Source organism: Anabrus simplex, chromosome 6 (assembly GCF_040414725.1).
Source record: "Anabrus simplex isolate iqAnaSimp1 chromosome 6, ASM4041472v1, whole genome shotgun sequence".
NCBI classification, from domain to species: Eukaryota; Metazoa; Arthropoda; class Insecta; order Orthoptera; family Tettigoniidae; genus Anabrus; species Anabrus simplex.
In genome coordinates, this window is record NC_090270.1 from 201,522,273 (window position 1) to 201,536,701 (window position 14,429).

General features: G+C 40.5%; 1 protein-coding gene across 2 annotated transcripts in view; it reads right to left on the bottom strand.

Annotated features, from left to right (window-relative positions):
- The window catches only part of LOC136876306 (uncharacterized), a 40,596-nt gene extending 38,891 nt beyond the window's left edge, over nucleotides 1-1,705 (bottom strand). Inside the window, exons 1-2 of one of the 2 annotated variants that reach the window (XM_068228368.1) lie at nucleotides 1,665-1,705; nucleotides 1,125-1,334 (exon numbers count right to left, since the gene is read on the bottom strand). In XM_068228368.1, the coding sequence (XP_068084469.1) occupies nucleotides 1,125-1,178 (54 nt within the window). In that variant the 5' untranslated portion in view covers nucleotides 1,179-1,334; nucleotides 1,665-1,705. Of the gene's footprint in view, nucleotides 1-1,124; nucleotides 1,335-1,523; nucleotides 1,585-1,664 lie in introns of those variants that run through there. The other variant, XM_067150140.2, reaches the window with a different exon arrangement.
- Nucleotides 1,706-14,429: the final 12,724 nt, after the last annotated feature.

Consider the following 14,429-nt stretch of genomic DNA (forward strand, 5'->3'; position numbering starts at 1 on the left):
TTAGAGAAAACATAGGCTTTAGTAGAGAAGATTAGATTATAATAAACACGCACAGATCTGAAATTTTTAACATTCGTGGCCACAGCTTTCACCAATTACACATGGCTATGTCTAAGAGCAATTCTTGCTCCAAGAAGTGAAGCTGTCAACGTCATCAACAAGCAACTTTTACAAGAATTACCCGATGTTCTACAAAGTTACAAGTCTATCGACTACACGGCAGAGCTTTTGAAAGACTTGGAGTCATCTGCAGTATCCTCAAACACATTAGAGTGGATGATTGTGGCACTGATTATCCTTTTTAAGAATAAGAATCCTGCCCTCTGCAATGACCACGACTCTACAACTGATGACTAATATTAATGAAGCCATTCTCATGATTGGGCATGCCACAAGTGAAGTAATATTCATTCCTCGGATTCAAATAATTTCTTCGGATATACAGTTTAAATTTAGATGTCTGCAGTTCGCCGTTTGTTTCAGTTTTGCTATGAACATCAACAAAGCACAAGAACAATCTCTTAAAGTTGTAGGACTCCATCTTCGAAAAGGATGCTTCTCCCATTGTCAGCTGTACGCGGTTTGTTCAAGAGTTGGAAAGGCAAACGCACTATATATCTTAGCTCCATTTGGAAGGACACTAATATAGTTATACCGGAAGCTCTATAAGGAAAAAATAGTTATTTATTATATAAAACAGTTGACTTAATAAACGCAGGCAAAGCCGCGGGTACATGCTAGTAGTATATATAACAAGTGAAGAGAGGCATAACACTTTGTTCAAGTATGTGTATATAAAAATGTTTAAACACAGCAATGGTCAAAATGGGTAGCTTCCAGTGAATGGAAGCAGAAACACCTCTGAGGGTTTTAAACGGTTCAATAATTCATGTAGAACAGCCTGATTAAACTATCTCTCTATAGACCCACAATATCAATCAATTTATACCAATCAACTACTACTAAGTGAAATCTTATTTATCATAATACGTATGAAAAGTGACAGTTAATGCAATTTACAGCATTAATTATAACATACAACCATTAATAAACAAAAAGGAATATGTAACAAAGGTACAGTAACCGTGAGGATGAAAGGAGGAGAAAAAATTGTCAGATCTCACCTTCTCTACCTTGCCATGTTCTGAGGCCATTCTACATAACAGGGACAATGTCATTTATGGAGAAAATTGAAATGTGAACAAAATCGAATGCTGTCAGCTTTCACCATTCCCCTTTCACATCATTATGATGGAATAGCCACTATTTCTCATAATGTGATCGAACTTCAAGAACAAATGTTGGAGCTGTCACTATACGACACACAGAGATACCTGGAAATCACAATAATAATAGATCATTCACTAGCAAATTAACGAAAAAGGTGTGCTGTCTTGACATAGCAAGTGACCTCACATGGTTTTCTACTATGTTATGAGCAGTGGAATACAATACGGCTAAGCAAGCAAACGAAACAGCACTTAACACTTCACAATTTAAAAAAAAAACCACATGTAACAAACCAAGCGTCAATAGCATGATATATCAAAAGTCCATTTAACAAAACAGAAAAACACATACAAGTCATACAACACAACCACTGCCATAATAAACAATTCAATGCAATAACATTTCAGATTTCAAAGATTACAAGAAAAATATACCAATACGAAACGCAGAACACGACACAAGCATTAGATGTAGGATATGTTAAGATCACTACATCATGAAACTCTGAAAGACCTTCAATAAAATATGCATATACGCTTACCTAAGAATAGGTAATATACGTCAATTTCAGTAAATTAATCAAAAGTCACAGTATACTGTTTATAATCACGATTTAAAACGATCATTCAAATAATAACGGCATCACATCTCACGATATTAAACATAACTCAATAGTACGAATACCCAACTATAGGAGCATACCTATCGTTTCTTAAAGTAAACCAATTATTGTGGCAGGAATTTCAAACTTCAGGGCGCACTTATGACATGCAAACAACAATTAAATTAGAAGTTCATTATTTAAATTTAAAAGCGAAATATTTAATAGGTGAAAGAGAATTATTTAATAGCTTGAAACATTTTCTATTTTCTTATTTCATGCGTGGAACTTTCAACGAGAGATAGGGTAGATGAAAGTGAGGGGCATGGCACAAGTAAGTGGAAGCAATGCCAGGACTCAGCTGAGGGTTCTGTGGTCACCAATCCACGCTCCAAAGTTCAGAGCCCCTGAGGCCCCTTTTAGTCGCCTCTTAAGACAGGCAGGGAATACTGTGGATGCTATTCTACCTTCCTTTGTCAACTCTTCTTCTTTTCCGACCCCAACACTATTAGGTTTGCGAGGGCTAGGGAGTCTTTCATTTTCACGCCCTTCGTGGCCCTTGTCTTTCTTTGGCCGATACCTTCATTTTTCGAAGTGTCGGATCCCTTCCATTTTTTCTTTTTGATTAGTGTTATATAGAGGATGGTTGCCTAGTTGCACTTCCTCTCAAAACAATAATCACCACCACCACCACCACCACTGTGAATGGGAACATTCTCGATTCGCATGTGCTGTGAGGAAGGTTAGGAGGTGTATATATATTTTTCGCCAAGGTCATGGACACTGACGTATGGTTCACCCGCTTGCCGCGCGCATTCGTCAGTGTGGCAGTCTCGTTAGTGTCTGTTAGTTTCTACTGTGTAGTCAAATACTAAATTATTTTAATTGTATAATCACACCGTACTTTTTTGTAATTGCATTAAGTGTGTAATATTGTTCCTTTGATGAAAGTTTTATTGTACCGTATAGTATTGAATCAAAATCTCAAAAGAGAGCTTTTTTTTTTTTCACCGCATTTACATTGGTAAACTGTCAACCTTTAACTCTTAGTCGAAATTCGCTCAGAGAACATAAAAATCCTTACCCTCTTGTAGCTTTTCTTTTTCACTTTTGATGTATATTCCCCCACCCACAGCTGGATGCCCATTCACATGACTTAAGCAATATAGGGATGGATAGCAAGAAAGGATTAGATTATTACTAACTTTATTTATTTATTTATTTATTTATTTATTTATTTATTTATTTATTTATTTATTTACATAATCCGTTTACCCTCGAAGGTTGTTTTTCCCCTGGGACTCAGCGAGGCATCCCACCTTAAAGCCTCAAAGGCATTGTCCTGGAGCGTGAGACATATGGTCGGGAGGATACAACTGAGGGGAGGAACAATACCTCGCCCAGGGGGCCTTACCTGCTATACTGAACAAGGGCGTTGTGAAGATTGGAAGGGATAAAGAAGGAAGAGGGAAGGAAGCAGCCGTGGCCTTAAGTTAGGTACCATCCCGGCATTTGCCATTCCAAGGACCGCTGAGGAGGGAGACGAAACGCCCTCTACTCAGTTGACCTCCGGAGGATGAGTGAACGCCATTCCAGTCCTCGTACCACTGTTCAAATTTCGTGGCAGAGTCTGGAATCGAACCCGCTCTTCCGAGGGTGGCAGATAATCACACGAATCACTACACCACAGAGGCGGACTAATGACATTGTACATAATAAAAATTAATTAGTGTTAAAACAGAAGACACACAAAAGCATGCGAACTGATAGGTACGATAAAACAGTATACACACACTCAGTATCGTTGCGGGGCCTCCGTGGCTCAGGCGGCAGCGTATCGGCCTGTCATCTCTGGGATCCATCGTTCAAATCCCGGTCACTCCATGTGAGATTTGTACTGGAAAAAGCAGAGGTATAACAGGATTTTTCCCGGGTACTCCGATTTCCCTGCCATCTGTAATCACCAATATTATTTCATTTCATCTTTCAGCCATTAAGCATTGCCCCAGAGGAGTCCAACAGGCTTCGGCAGCCGGCACAGTTCCTATCCTCGCCGCTAGATGGGGCTTCATTCATCCAATTCCTGACCAAGCCGAATGACTGGAAACAGGCTAAGGCCCGGTTTCTTCAACGAATGTTAAATGTTGACACTGCTGTTGAGGAGACCTAACACATAATTTAACAAAATGGTCGTCTCATCAAGAATTGTTAACTCTAACAAATTGTTAATACCATGTTTGTGTTAAATTAGCATGGCAGCAGCCCTGTCAAGGAGAGCTCAGACCCTGCGTCCAATCGATTTCAACGAGCTTAATGTAGGTACTTGTTGGGGGACACTCAACAGTAACTCGTGTTTAAGGGTTTAGGTCAATACGCATTCGTTTTCGAAAAAATCGAGGACAAATGCCATGCGGCAGGATCTGCTTCGGATCAAGTGGAGGTGATAGAACACTAAAAGGTGAACACATTTTACTTAAACTTGTCAGGTCCGAAACCTAATAATTTAAAAAAAACCACCAAGAATCACCCTATTCTAACTCATGCGTATATCCGTGAGGTGAGAGTTGCATCGCAAGCGCTGCGGTGGTCGAGTGATTACCGTACTTGTCTACGAATCGCGACGACGTGAGTTCGAGACCCGCCGCTGCTATGTTATTTTTCAAATTAAATTAATATTTGAGGGAAAGTGAAGGTAAAAATGAGAATAAAAATATTGAGCAAACTACATTGGACTTTATTTTCTGTGCTGGAATTGTCTCTATATTTTCTTCAGCAGACTGCGTTGCTATCAGATGGACATGCTTACACATATTGAATTTGATGGCTGACTTGTGATAGCTACATATATAGGCATGAATGCAGACTTTACATTCACTGAATGTTAAATTACACTTGCAGCCTCTTTCATCTGTTTTTCTAATTTCATATATTTCATGTCTATTGGCAGATGACACTCTCCACAAGTCACATTCGCAGATAATATTTTCTGATTAAAGAGACAGTGCTTTAGTATGTCCGCGTCTAATCTCAGACAGTTTACTTGTTACTTTACCTCTGTGTAAGTAAATCAGACGCTTAAAAAGTTTATCTCTTATGAACCGCATCAGGATATCGATGGTTATGTCTAAAGTCCGGACTTCCATGCAAATGCATGTTCCTAAATAAGCTGGTTACACTTCTGAATCTTTGTAAATATTCGTTTTATGACTAATGAATTCCAAACAACCGTACTTTATCCGTGCATGTTTGCATGTTTTGGCATTTTTGAGAGAAAACCCATGCATAATGCATATTTTGAAAATTTTGGATTTAATATCGAATAATTGGAAATTTATACTGATTATGTGACTTTTCTTCTGACTTTGACGCATATATTATGTTAACATGCTTGAGAGTGCCATTTTTGCACATGGGTTTGCAGAATTTGCGACCGCACGTCCAGGTTATTTGTCTATTATTGAGAGAGAAAGAAAATGTATTCCTTGCATACTACTTGACAACCAAAATTAGATGCATGATAGGTCCTATAATCAAGTTAACCAACCACTTTATATTCTGACGCTCTAATCCTTTGAAATAAGGTGACCAAGAAAAAACTGAATCCTACATATTGCAATACTAAATTTTGCATTACTATTTCTTTCTTTCTTTCTTTCTTTCTTTCTTTCTTTCTTTCTTTCTTTTCGTTTATGTTAAATGAAGAAATCAAAACTTGCATCACATTACTGCGACCGCGGGTTACTGAAAGAGCAGCTTACAAACCTTGCTTTTGCACTGAATCCTATTTGTTTTCCTGGAATTTTCTACCCCGAACTCCAAACTCTCACTGTTCACACGTCTGACGACAAAATACTTGAGAAAAGAAGGGAGTTGGAAAGCAGCACGCTTTCGTGCTTCAAATTGTAATTTAGTGTTGGACTGTGCTGTGAAGTGTTGGTGTCATGCCATCTGTAAAAGTCTACGAAGAGACCTCGTGTCTAAATGAATTGAGGAAAGGAATTTCTAAGTTAATTTTTGAAAAGAGATAATTTCAGATTAATTTCGTCATAAATGTCTTCATTTAAGTATGAATCTGTCACTTCCTATGACGAAGAAAGTCATTTCCTCACTTCAGAAATGAACAATCCCCTTATGCCACCCACCCCTATCCCTCAGCTTTACAATATCGCTCAATTGGATATTCTAAATACCCACAGTAACATTTCTTATTATTTAAATGAAGAAAATGTGAAGAAATGTGTTATTATACAATGCTTCAAAAGGAAGTGAAAATATAACCATGTTGAAGTGAATTTTGATAGTGCATATTTTCCAGTTTATTGTGCATGTTCCGTCATCTGATAGTGCATGAATGCGTGCATATTTTGAGATTTGATAGTGCATGGAAATCCGGGCTCTAGTTATGTCCTATCTTTCCGCGGCTTCTTCCCGCCCATATACCGTAAATGTGTTGAAAACTCCATGCATTCGCTGCAAATGCACGTTGGAATTGAGACCTGCATGGAGGCGATGACAATACACCCAACTAGAAGCGCAGAGTTTACAATGCAGCTCGAAATATAGGGCAAATTCCAGAGTGTCCGGATCACTTTTTAAATCAGTTAATGCCTGATTTAACATCCTCGAAACTGCATCCGAATCTTTCTCTTCTACAGAATTCTTATTATCTTGTACGTTTCAGCCTGCTTTTCCCTTCCTTTAATTTTACTAAGATTTTTCCTCCACGCGCGGTCAACATGCCAGGAACAGAAAAGTCGAAACTTGGGAGGAAGCATTACTTTCATCCAGGCACTGTAGAATGATTCTGCCATGTCCGACTTGAAAACTATAGGCTCAAGTTTTGAGACATAGCCTCTCTCAAAACCGACTTGAATATTTCCATGACTGTCGTGTCAGACATGTTACTCAGCATGAAAGCACACGGAAAACCTTGGCATTTTTCGTCGATAACTAGCAGTGTAGTCAGTTCAAATCCATATGAATTCATCCCGTGTGATATCAAGGCAAATGCAGTTAGAACCATATTTTTCATGCATTACCCTTTGCAATTCGTTCATAAGAATCAACGCGAATTCCTCTATGTTTAACTGAGCATTCGAGGAAGGAATGTCTTGTGCCTTGTAGAAACGCACTACATCTCCTAGTGTATCCACCTCACTGATCCAGGCTTCGACACTCGTGCAATCACTTCGATGCCGCACTGCCTCAGATTTTAAATTATACTGTTGTTCGTTGTTAAACAGATCTTTCATGGTGAGATGTATGCGATCTATACCTGAACAGCCTATAGAAAATCGATCATCATCAAGAATTTTATCAAAGGGAATTTTCATGTCTATTTTACTTGCTATATCTTCCCTCTCTAATTTTGTCAGCCTCAGACGACCCCGTTCTGGTTGGTGACCGACATGAGTCTTGCAGAAATTAGCAAGTGTTTTTGCTGATGAGCTGAATGTAACATCTATTTCGATGGACAATGGCCGTTTATTTTATTTGTTCCTAAAATTTTAACATGGCGTATGTTCTGCCCCTTAGTCTTAAAATAACCAGCGCGATGACAAACAAAGGCATTTTGGTAAAACCATCAATTTTACTTAGATACACTGACTGACAGAGCAAATGCAACACCAAGAAGGAGTGGTCAGAACTTTATGCCAATTGCAGGGTAGACTGACGTCACTGAGGTATGCTCATGATGTGAAATGCGCCGCTGTGCTGCGCACGTAGCGAACGATAAATGGGACACGGCGTTGGCGAATGGCCCACTTCGTACCGTGATTTCTCAGCCGACAGTCATTATAGAACGTGTTGTCGTGTGCCACAGGACACGTGTATAGCTAAGAATGCCAGGCCGCCGTCAACGGAGGCATTTCCAGCAGACAGACGACTTTACGAGGGGTATGGTGATCGGGCTGAGAAGGGCAGGTTGGTCGCTTCGTCAAATCGTAGCCAATACCCATAGGGATGTGTCCACGGTGCAGCGCCTGTGGCGAAGATGGTTGGCGCAGGGACATGTGGCACGTGCGAGGGGTCCAGGCGCAGCCCGAGTGACGTCAGCACGCGAGGATCGGCGCATCCGCCGCCAAGCGGTGGCAGCCCCGCACGCCACGTCAACCGCCATTCTTCAGCATGTGCAAGACACCCTGGCTGTTCCAATATCGACCAGAACAATTTCCCGTCGATTGGTTGAAGGAGGCCTGCACTCCCGGCGTCCACTCAGAAGACTACTATTGACTCCACAGCATAGACGTGAACGCCTGGCATGGTGCCGGGCTAGAGCGACTTGGATGAGGGAATGGCGGAACGTCGTGTTCTCCGATGAGTCACGTTTCTGTTCTGTCAGTGATAATCACCGCAGACGAGTGTGGCGTCGGCGTGGAGAAAGGTCAAATCCGGCAGTAACTGTGGAGCGCCCTACCGCTAGACAACGCAGCATCATGGTTTGGGGCGCTATTGCGTATGATTCCACGTCACCTCTAGTGCGTATTCAAGGCACGTTAAATGCCCACCGCTACGTGCAGCATGTGCTGCGGCCGGTGGCACTCCCGTACCTTCAGGGGCTGCCCAATGCTCTGTTTCAGCAGGATAATGCCCGCCCACACACTGCTCGCATCTCCCAACAGGCTCTAAGAGGTGTACAGATGCTTCCGTGGCCAGCGTACTCTCCGGATCTCTCACCAATCGAACACGTGTGGGATCTCATTGGACGCCGTTTGCAAACTCTGCCCCAGCCTCGTACGGACGACCAACTGTGGCAAATGGTTGACAGAGAATGGAGAACCATCCCTCAGGATACCATCCCCACTCTTATTGACTCTGTACCTCGACGTGTTTCTGCGTGCATCGCCGCTCGCGGTGGTCCTACATCCTACTGAGTCGATGCCGTGCGCATTGTGTAACCTGCATATCGGTTTGAAATAAACATCAATTATTCGTCCGTGCCGTCTCTGTTTTTTCCCCAACTTTCATCCCTTTCGAACCACTCCTCCTTGGTGTTGCATTGTCAATGTCAGTCAGTGTATTTAGCGCCGTGTGACGTACTCACAGACATGGTCTTTCTCGGTGTTTGCCTTCTAGCTGTTAAACTCATCACTACTGGAGAATTCCAGTGTCTCGTGTGAAATAGAAATGTCATGATTGTTCGTAAAATTTGCACCGCATCCATTCTTGAGTCCAGTAACTCTGAACAAATTGGACATATCACTTTCACTAATAAATTGTCTGTGCGTGGATTTACGTGCTTCGCGCTTAGATGACACTTTAAATTGTACTTATTATGAGTGCTGAAGCTTCAGAAGTCACATGTAAATATCACTGCATCACATGAATGTTTCGTCTTAAAATGACAATTCAAGTCTTTTTTATAATTAAAGGATGTAGAACATACTGTGCACACAAAGTTATTTATGACTACTTTATAATTAAGTAATACACTAGCTTCATAATTTCACTCCGAAATTCTCAAACAAAAAGCTTCAATCCACGTTTTTACAAACTTCATCTGAATACCGCACGCTATAGATTTTGACCGAACATCTTTCCGCGCGAGATCTTCGTGAATGCATACACCACAAGAAAAGAAAGAAAGGAAGAAAGAAAGACTTGTGTATAAATATAGGATGTACTGGCAGAACATACTGCACACACGAAGTTATTCATCACTATTTTAGAATTAAATTGAATACACTACCTTAATTAATTACTTATGCCGACACGATAGAATTAAATAATACACTAGCTAAATTATTTAACTCAAAGATTCTCAGAGAATGAAAGGTGTGTTCGACTTGTGACGACACGATGCGTTCGGCACTATGAGCCGAGTGACACCGAATATAACCGATGACGGCTCCTGAGTGTCAGTCGCTAGACAAAAGTCTGAATATCTGATTACAAAGAGCAGCATAATCACAAATAGACCAAAGACCGTAAATAAACGTTAGTGGTAAAATACCGTACATTAGGTATTTGAAACTTTTTTGTTTTCTTTAACAAAAAATCAAAATTTACAAATTTATGGTATTATAAAACAATGTTAGTGAATATATTATGGATTAGAGGACATCGAATAAAGAAATAAGTCATTGCCCTGCAGAGTAGTTGTATATTTTGCTACTTTTTTCGGCGTGATTAAAATGGGAAACTCCCTCAAGGCTTGTTGGAGCGGCAAAGTTGTCGTTCTGTAAAAACCAGGCAAGGACAGATTATTTCCAGAAAATTATAGACAGAGCACCCTACTATCCCACACCTTCAAAATGTTCGAGACACTAGTTGTCAACTGTCTCAATGAATAATCTTGGCACAAACTCCATACTTCCTTTCCTTTAAATTTGTTTTACGACGCACCGACACAGATAGATTGTATGGCGGCGATAGGATAGGAAACGCTTAGGAGTAGAAAATAATTGGCCGCGGCATTAATTAAGGTACAGCAGTCTACCTTAAACCAGCAAGGAGGTCAGACGTGTCGTGCGGTGTGTTCCGGCTGTGTGGAGAGGTGAAAGAGTGGGGGAGCAGTCGGATCAAGTGGAGTGTGTGGAGGAAGCTCGGAAAATGATTTGCATTGAGGAGTACAGGGACACTATCGGGAGATGGCAGGGAAGAATGAGGAAGAGAACGAATAATAAAAAATAATGTAAGGTAGAGATGGCAATGAAGGAGAAGATGCTTCTTGCGGCAATTGTGGTTACTGTGCTGCTGGTCATTAGCGGAGTGGAGATTAAATCCGGGGCCACAGAGTAGTAGTAACATGAGTTGGGAAGAGATTGAAATTATAAGGAATGTGGTAAAGGAGGTAGTGGAGGAGTTATGCCCTTTGAGCAGCTAAAGAAATTGCAATAGGAGCAAGTCCAGTAGCACGAAAAGACGAGACAGTGGGTCCAAAAACACACGAGAGATACTAAAGCAAAGATGTAGGACACCGAGAGAGAACTGGTGTCACTAAAGGAAAGAATAAAAAATATGGAAGAGCATGTGGTAAATTTGAAGAAAGAAATAGCAGCCAGCAACCAGGAACGCAAGAAGAAATCCATTTTTATTTATGGAGTGGAGGAGGACAAGACAGAAACGAAAGTAGACATTATATATATAGACAGAGCTTCTCAAACAAAAAGCTTCAAGAATATATCATTTACCGGTACTGATTTGAGCAAAAATGTAATTAAGAAACATAGATCATGGTATTCCACAGGGGTCAGTTTTAGGACCATTATTATTTTTAGTATTTATTAATGATATCGTCCAAATTGTCGATGAAATTCAAGGAGTGCAATTAAATTTGTTTGCAGATGATATTACTGTTTTTGTAGCTGATGAAAGTTCTGAAGGGTTAGAATTGAAGGCAGGCAATATAGTGAGTAATATCCTGAGCTGGCTTGAAGATAATAAATTAATTTTAAGTAAACAGAAAACTTCTGTGATTAGATTTCACCATAAGGTTAATTTAAATATGGAAATTAGTCCAATATCATTTGGAGAGACCATAATTGAGTACTCATCATCTACAAAGTTTCTTGGCTTGTGGATGGATGAATCATTAACCTGGGAAAACATACAGAGTTTATAGGGAAAAGCTTAGTAGAATTTATTTCATGATAATATCTTTGAAAAACAGTTTTAATTTAAAGGCTTGCCAAATTATATATTTAGCATATGTCCATCCCATACTAACCTATGTAATCATTTACTGGGGGAATTTACGATATAGCGAAGTCATCTTTAAGTTACAAGAGAAAATAATTAGAGGAATGGCCGGTGTCTGCAGGAGGACAAGCTGCAAGAAATACTTTAAACTTTATTTTTTTACCATTGCCTAGCCTTTATATCTTCCATACACTTGTATATATGAAGGAGAATGTAAACAGCTACACCATAAACTCTGATGTACATAGGTATAATACTAGAAATAGACACAGTCTGCACATAGAACCACACAAAACTAAGCTATGTGAATCAAGTTTGAGTTATGCAGGAGTACATTTATTGAATAAATTACCAGAATACATTAAGCAGATAAAACCATGTTCAAAATTTAAGAAAGAATTATTCAAATTTGTTTCTAACCATTGTTTTTATTCTATTGAAGAATACTTAGCTCTTAAAAATTAACTTATGTATCACTTTTTCTAATCTGTGCCTCTTTACCACATTGTATATTTCTCTTTATTTATCTTGGCATGTATATTACTGTTTTATCCTTTGTTACTGTAAATATGATTATTGACGTGTCCTATATCACTTTATGATCAGTTGGACGAAATACAATACAATACAATCTACAAAGTGGTGGTTGCCATTCACCAGAAAATGAAAATCAACTTTAGTGACATAGACAATGTGGAGAGGGTAGGCAAGGTGAGAGGGCGTAGACCCATAAAAGTGTCGCTGCTATCTTCATTGATGGCAGATATAGTGATAAGAAACGCTGGTAATCTGCGGAGTGAGAAAATTGGGATTAAGAAGGATTTGGGAAGAAAGGATATTAAGAGTTTCAATATTCTGAAGAAGCACTTAGTGCGGGCAAAACTGCGAGGGATGAGAGCGTATATTAGGGGCCAGACACTGGTGTTGAGCCACGGAAATTGGTCCAGAAATTGGAGAGTGACGAATCTGAAAGCATTGGAACAGAGCTTGCAGCAAGAAGAAATTAGCAGGGCAGAGCAGGATGCGCTTACTATCTTCGAAGCGATAGTAGAAGAAGCCAGAGAAGCAGCAAACGAGATGAGGAGGGAGACCAGGGCAACAGTTAAGGAGCTGAGGACGGAGGGCAGTGTGAGAGAAGAAAGTTTTTTTTTGCTATTTTGCTTTACGTCGCACCGACACAGATAGATCTTTTTGCGACGATGGGATAGGAAAAGCCTAGGAAGTGGAAGGAAGCGGATGTGGCCTTAATTAAGGTACAGCCTCGGCATTTGCCTGGCGTGAAAATGGGAAACCACGGAAGACCATATTCAGGGCTGCCGATAGTGGGGCTCGAACCCACTATCTCCCGATTACAGAGAAGAAAGGAAGATACAGGGAGATTGGATGTGGGGAGGGAAGCACAAGATTTGGCAAGTGCACATAAACGAAGCGAAAATGCTGCTTTGAGTGAGGAAGCAGAAGCTAGAGGTGCTTTGGTTAAAGGGAGAAGCTTGAGTCTAAAGGAGATGAGGGGTAAGAAGAGAAAATTGGACAAAGGCGTAGTGACAAGAAGTAAAAAAAACAAGCAGCAGTAATAAGTACATTGTTTACGCACATGAGATAAGTGGAGTGAGCGTGTTATATGTAGCTGAGATAAGAGTGATTAAATAGTTAAATTAGTAGGTGGTGAAGTGTGTGTATTAATTGATGTCATTGTATTTGAAAGGTATAATGAACCTGATTGGCGTCAAACGTATCGAAAATGCAATAGAGTGAAAATAGTTTTATGTTGGAATGAGAGGAGAGGTAGTGAATTTAAATGGTATTGGAAGGCTGTAATTACGATGAGGTGGGTATTTGGTTAGTAAGTATAGAAGGGAGTGATTGTAAAAAATGGATAGGTGATAAGGGTAAAAGTTAATGGTTAAATGTGATGGCACAATTTAATATAGAGAGATGGTAAAATGTAGTGGCATAATTTCATATGGTGAGAGGCTTATGTGACTATAGTTGAGATATTTTGGTTGGTGAATACAAGTGGTTCCAGGATGATTGTGATTCAATGATACGATGGGATGTTTGGTGAGTTTGTAAGTAATCACGAGATTTCGTGATTAAGTTAATGTGTGGAGATCGCTGGTACATGATCTTATGGACTAAGTCAATTGTTAGTAAATAAGGTAGTAGAGTGGCTGTAAAAGTTGTGATGAGTTCAGGCTGGCGAATAAAAAAGGAGATTGTGATGTATGGTTGATAATGTATGGGATGGCAAGTGAGTTGGATTAATTCATTGCGGAGAGTGGTTTAAAATATTAAAAGAGAATAAGTGTGGTTGAGATTGAGAACGAAATTAATATGTGGTGAATGAATATGACCAGGTGGTATAAGTTGAGATGGAGGTTAACTTTGACTCAATGATACGATGGTATGTTGGATGAGTCCGTAAATAATAGTGAGGTATCATGAGTGTGTGATTATGATTAGTATATGGTACGTAGTCCGCCTCTGTGGTGTAGTGGTTAGTGTGATTAGCTGCCACCCACGGAGGCCCGGGTTCGATTCCCGGCTCTGCCACGAAATTTGAAAAGTGGTACGAGGGCTGGAACGGGGTCGACTCAGCCTCGGGAGGTCAACTGAGTAGAGGTGGGTTCGATTCCCACCTCAGCCATCCTGGAAGTGTTTTTCCGTGGTTTCCCACTTCTCCTCCAGGCGAATGCCGGGATGGTACCTAACTTAAGGCCACGGCCGCTTCCTTCCCTCTTCCTTGCCTATCCCTTCCAATCTTCCCATCCCTCCACAAGGCCCCTGTTCAGCATAGCAGGTGAGGCCGCCTGGGCGAGGTACTGGTCATACTCCCCAGTTGTATCCCCTGACCAAGAGTCTGAAGCTCCAGGACACTGCCCTTGAGGCGGTAGAGGTGGGATCCCTCGCTAAGTCCGAGGGAAAAACCGAACCTGGAGGATAAACAGATGATGAT